Source organism: Echinops telfairi, unplaced genomic scaffold (genome assembly GCF_000313985.2).
Source record: "Echinops telfairi isolate 266 unplaced genomic scaffold, ASM31398v2 ScPeMD7_5592;HRSCAF=6446, whole genome shotgun sequence".
Taxonomy (NCBI): Eukaryota; Metazoa; Chordata; class Mammalia; order Afrosoricida; family Tenrecidae; genus Echinops; species Echinops telfairi.
This window is the reverse complement of record NW_022109491.1, coordinates 21,313,705-21,318,506: the sequence shown is the minus strand read 5'-3', so window position 1 is coordinate 21,318,506 and position 4,802 is coordinate 21,313,705. Positions and strand designations below refer to the sequence as shown.

The window sequence follows — 4,802 nt, the reverse complement described above, 5'->3', positions numbered from 1 at the left end:
GGAACCACTCTTGGTGCAGCTGTCTTCTGCTTCCTCAGACACCATGTATTTCCCAACTCAAGTCCTCAGGAGACAAGTGTGTCTGAACTAGAGTCCAGCTCACCCAGTGGAGTTCCCACATGCAGTCTCACTGATGCAGCCTCTGGAGCATGCTGCGCGCCCCCAAGATCCAGGGTTCCGTGGCCCGGCGTTGCATGGACCCCGACCTGGGTTCCTGGGATATCCCCGACACCCAAGTTCAATGCAGCCCTTTCATTGCATGCCACCAAAGACATCCCCCCTGCCAAGTGGCAAAGTACCCTCAGTCATTCTTCCACCCACCTGGAGGTCAGTCCTCTCTCTCCTACCAACTAAACTCACTGCCATCGAGTCATCCTGCTCACAGCGACTCTGTAGGACCGGGCAGAACTGCCCCTGGGGGTTTCTGCCTGTCACTCTTATTATTATTAATTAAAAATGGTTTCACTGGAATATAATTCACAAGCGCTGTAATTCAATAGTTCAATCACATCAAGAAAAACTACAATCGTCGCCACAATCAATTTTAGAACATGTTCTTCATTCTTGCACTCATGATTATTAGCTCCCCATTCCTCCTAACCTCCCCTGCCATACCCCTAAAGAACCAGTCATCCAGTTACCATGTCTATAGATTTACCTTTCCTGGATTTCATATACAGAAAAACATTAAAAAAAAATAAACCCCCAAAAAACTAACAACAATAACAAAGTAAAACAGCGAAAACCTCAATCAAAAAGAAAGCAGAAAACATTAACAACTAGAACAAATTAAAGAATGGTCAAAAGGGAGATACAATGATAATGGTTAAGTGTTAATCAATCTGCATCTGCAAGAATCCACTTTCCAGTGCCTTCTGCATGATAGCAAGGCTATTACATCCTTCGTCTATAGTCAGAAGGGATTCATATGAGGCTTAATTCACGTATATTTTCCCTTTAAATGGGTCTAAAGGGAGGTTGAATAATAAGATATTACATTGTAACTTAACTATACCTGCCATAATTGACTTTATCATGCTATCTGGTAATAAGGCTACTCACATCCCTCAACTATGGTTAGAGGGAATTCACCGAAGCTCAATCCATGTGTGGGCCCTGTAGATGGATTTTGGGCATCTGAGACTGTAACTCTTTACCAGGGTAGAAAGCTCCAGTTTTCTCCCGCAGAGAGACTGGTGGTTTTGAACTGCTAATTTTGCAGTTAGCAGTCCAACATATAACCACTACACTGCCAGAGCTCTTCAGGTAATCTACAGAGGTCTTTAAATCCACCCACAGGCTCTAGGCTAAATTTAAGATATATTGATGCATATTTCATTCTTCTGACTTTTTCACATTGAGAAATCAAGACACAAAAGGGAAAAGGACTGGTTCAAAACCCAAACCTTCATAAATAGTCCCATGAAGACAGTTATTATTATTATTTTTTGTAATAAATAATTGCCAGATTTATCCCTGGATAAAAGCTTTAGAGGTAATGTAAAATATACAATCAAAACTTTACATGTTCTCATTACACTTACAGATTATTTCATTACAAATTATTTGATCAGCTCTTTTTATTAAAAAATACTTTGGGATTTTTTTTGGTGTATGTAGGTGTATGTGACACACTAGTATTATGTTTACTAAAAAATACACAACAAAAAAAATACCATATAGAAATTAGCAAGGTTAAGTTTTTGAGGTGTGTGTGTGTCTGTCTGTCTGTCTGTCTGTGGGGCATCCTCTTGCATGCCTTCCCTCAGGACTAGGTCTTCGGTGAGGGAGGACTTTACCGTTTCTTTCAAAAACTTTCTCTTCTCTCTCTTTGAGTTCATTGCATCTCTCTGACTAAGCAGGGGGGAAAACAGCTTTGCCTTCCTGAGGAATGGCGGTCCTATGAATTTAGTAATTCATAGCCAAGTCCTCCCAGCTGGGCAAGGCCTTCACGGCTGTCATTGACCTGCTATTTAACCACAGGTGAGAGGGCTTGGCAGATAGACCTAGCTGGCTAGGAATGACAGATCAGACATTTAGAATTCTGGGTTTTGGGTTTTTTTTTGCTTTTTGTTTTTCTTTGTATTAAGGACTCTGATGAATAACAGATTAAGGTTTTATAGTCATTTTTAATCTAGAAACCACCCCCGTACCAAAAAGAAAGAAAAAGTATTCTTTTTTTTTGGTCTCTGATTTGGAAAGGACCTCAGAGTGGCTTTCTCCCAATCACAAATTCCTCTCCACACTGGGTACCCCATTTGGTTGAAGTCTACTCTCCTCTGCGTGTTCCTGAGCATCTCCGTTTAACACAATTTATGGGACGGCCATTGGCCCACATGCCGGGGTCTCTCTTTATGTCCTAAGCCTCAGTGCGTTGTCCGAACTGAGGCGCTGGTTGCCCCGCCCCCAGTCCACGACCCCCTTCTTTCTTTAACAGGACTCCCGGCCCTTGGGTGTCATTCAACCATTGAGACTCCATCTCATGTATGGAGGGCACGGAAGGGATCAAGTGGTCGTGGGATTCAGAGCAGGCCCATGGGACCTTCATACATGTTCGAGTTGTGGATCCCACCTCCTGCTTTCAGAATCCTTGCTTGTGACGTGAGAGATTCTAAGGGCGAGATCTTCTCAGGACTCGGCGTCCCGTGGCCGCTGGCAGAGGACGAGCCACGGGGAGCACCTGCTCACTTGCCACGGAGGACTGGATTCCAAGGGGAGGAGCTGACGGTGCCATCCCCGGCTGGCAACCATGTGGAGGCACCGAGCAGCCCGCGGTCTGCTGCTCCTGAAGAAGGAGATGGTGAGCAGGGTCTCGGCCACCTCCTGCGCTGTGGCAGGAACCACTGGGCGGGCTTGTATTCCAAGACGCTTTGGGGGGTGGGGGGGTGGCCACGTGAGGTTCCGGGAGTGGGTGATACCGCGGTTCTTTGCATCACACGCTGAAAGAATTCACACCCAAGGACGGTGGGTGTGTGATCCCAGTGGGGTTTTTTTATGAAGGACAAGACAAGTGTCAGGTGTGAACAGTCTCAAAAGGGGACACGCTATTTCTGGGAAGTGGGCCAAGCTGCGCAGAAGCCCCGCTGGGGTTCACAACATGGGCACGAGCCACCAGGTGGAAAAGAGCACCCACAGGTGCGGAATGTGGGTGCGTGGGTGGGGGATCTGGGAGGCTAGAAGCCCAAGAACCCTAGAGGCTAAGAGTATGGGGGCCCAGGGCCCGAGAACTTGTGGGCCCAGAGCAGGCCCAGAGCTGGGCGCATGTGCCCCTGCACGTGGAGGGAGACCCTCACCCTCCACCTACCTCTGACCAGGAGCAGAGTAAGAGAGTGAGCAAAGGCGCGAGAGGGCAAGAGGCCATGAACCCAAGCCCATGTGGGCCCCGGAGCAGGCCAGGAGCAGGCCCTGAAGGAGCACACCCGGAGCAGCGCATGTGTGCCCCCACCCTCTGACCTGCTACAAGACCAGAGCGAGGCCTTCCACAGCCAGGATATTTCAAACCTCCGTCTGAGGAGGCGTGGTGATAGTATTGGTTGGGCCCATTGGCTATATTAGGCCCACCTGTAGGATGTACCGAATATAGGTGTATCCAAGACATTGACTTTACCTGGGCCTAAGGGGCTTGTGTCTGTGCATGCCCAGTTTGGGGTCTTCAGAGATGTTCAATGGTTGCCTGCTTTACAACCTCTTCTATGGGGGCCTTTGCAGGCATGGGCAGGATGACTCCCTTGTCCCTAAATCTAGCTACCTAACCGCTACATCTGAATCGCAAAACCACCGGTTGCTCGCAGGAGGAAGACAGGGCTCCCTACTCCTGTAAACAGTTACAGCCGAAAATGTTTTGAAAATTATGCTGGCAACATGTGTACAAATGTGCTTGACACAATGGATGGATGGATGGATGCTGATGAGAGCTGTAAGAGCCCCCAATAAAATGATTTAAAAAACAAACAAACCCAAAACAGTTACAGTCTTAGAAACTCCCAGGGCAGTTCTACCCTGTCCTACAGGGTTGCTACGTGTTGGCATCGGCTCCATAGCCAATGAGTTTGTTTTGTTTTGGCTTGTATTCATTCTATCATAGTTCAGGAGGCTAGAAGTCTGTCTTCATAGTGCGAGCTCTCGGGAAGGCTTTCTTTCCCTTTTAATTTCGGGGCAAGGGCCTTGTCGTCAGACTTTCCCTTGGTCCAGGAGTTTCTTAGCACAGGAACTCCAGGTCCGAATCTTATTGGACCCTCCCTGTCTCTGCTTGCTTCTCCCTCTGATTTAATGTCTTAGTAGCCCTGGTGGCGCAGGGGTTATAGCTTAGGCTGCTAACCTCAAGATAAGCAGTTTGAAAGCCCCTGTAAAGGGTTACAGTCTCAGAAACACACAGGGGCAGTTCTAACCTACCCAATAAGGCCATTATGAATCAGAATAAACGTAATGGCAGTGAGTGAGGTCATTGAAGAAAGGTTACTGAAGATACATCCCACCTAATCCTACCTCATTACGCATGCATTTGAATTGCAATGCTGGAGAAAGTACTGAAAGTACCACGGACAGCTAAAAGAACAAAGCAATCTGTCTTGAGAGAAGGCCGGCCAGTGTGTTCTTCAGAGGCCAGGGGGTAGGCCAGGGGGGCAAGACAATTTGGCAAGACCTACTTTGGACATGTTTTCAGGAGAGATCCAACCCTGGAGAAGGACAGCATGTTTGGTAAAGTGGAGGGTCAGCGGAAAAAGAGGAAGGCCTCAAGAAGATAGATTGACACCGTGACCATAACAGTGGGCCCAGGCATAGGAACAGGTTCGGGCAGTTTC

General features: G+C 47.6%; 1 protein-coding gene across 1 annotated transcript in view; it reads left to right on the top strand.

Annotated features, from left to right (window-relative positions):
* The first annotated feature begins 2,749 nt into the window (after positions 1–2,749).
* Positions 2,750–4,802, top strand: part of CNBD2 (cyclic nucleotide binding domain containing 2) — a 60,930-nt gene continuing 58,877 nt past the window's right edge. The window contains exon 1 of the mRNA XM_004698249.1: positions 2,750–2,800. Coding sequence (XP_004698306.1) covers positions 2,750–2,800 — 51 coding nt within the window. The remainder of the gene's footprint in view (positions 2,801–4,802) is intronic.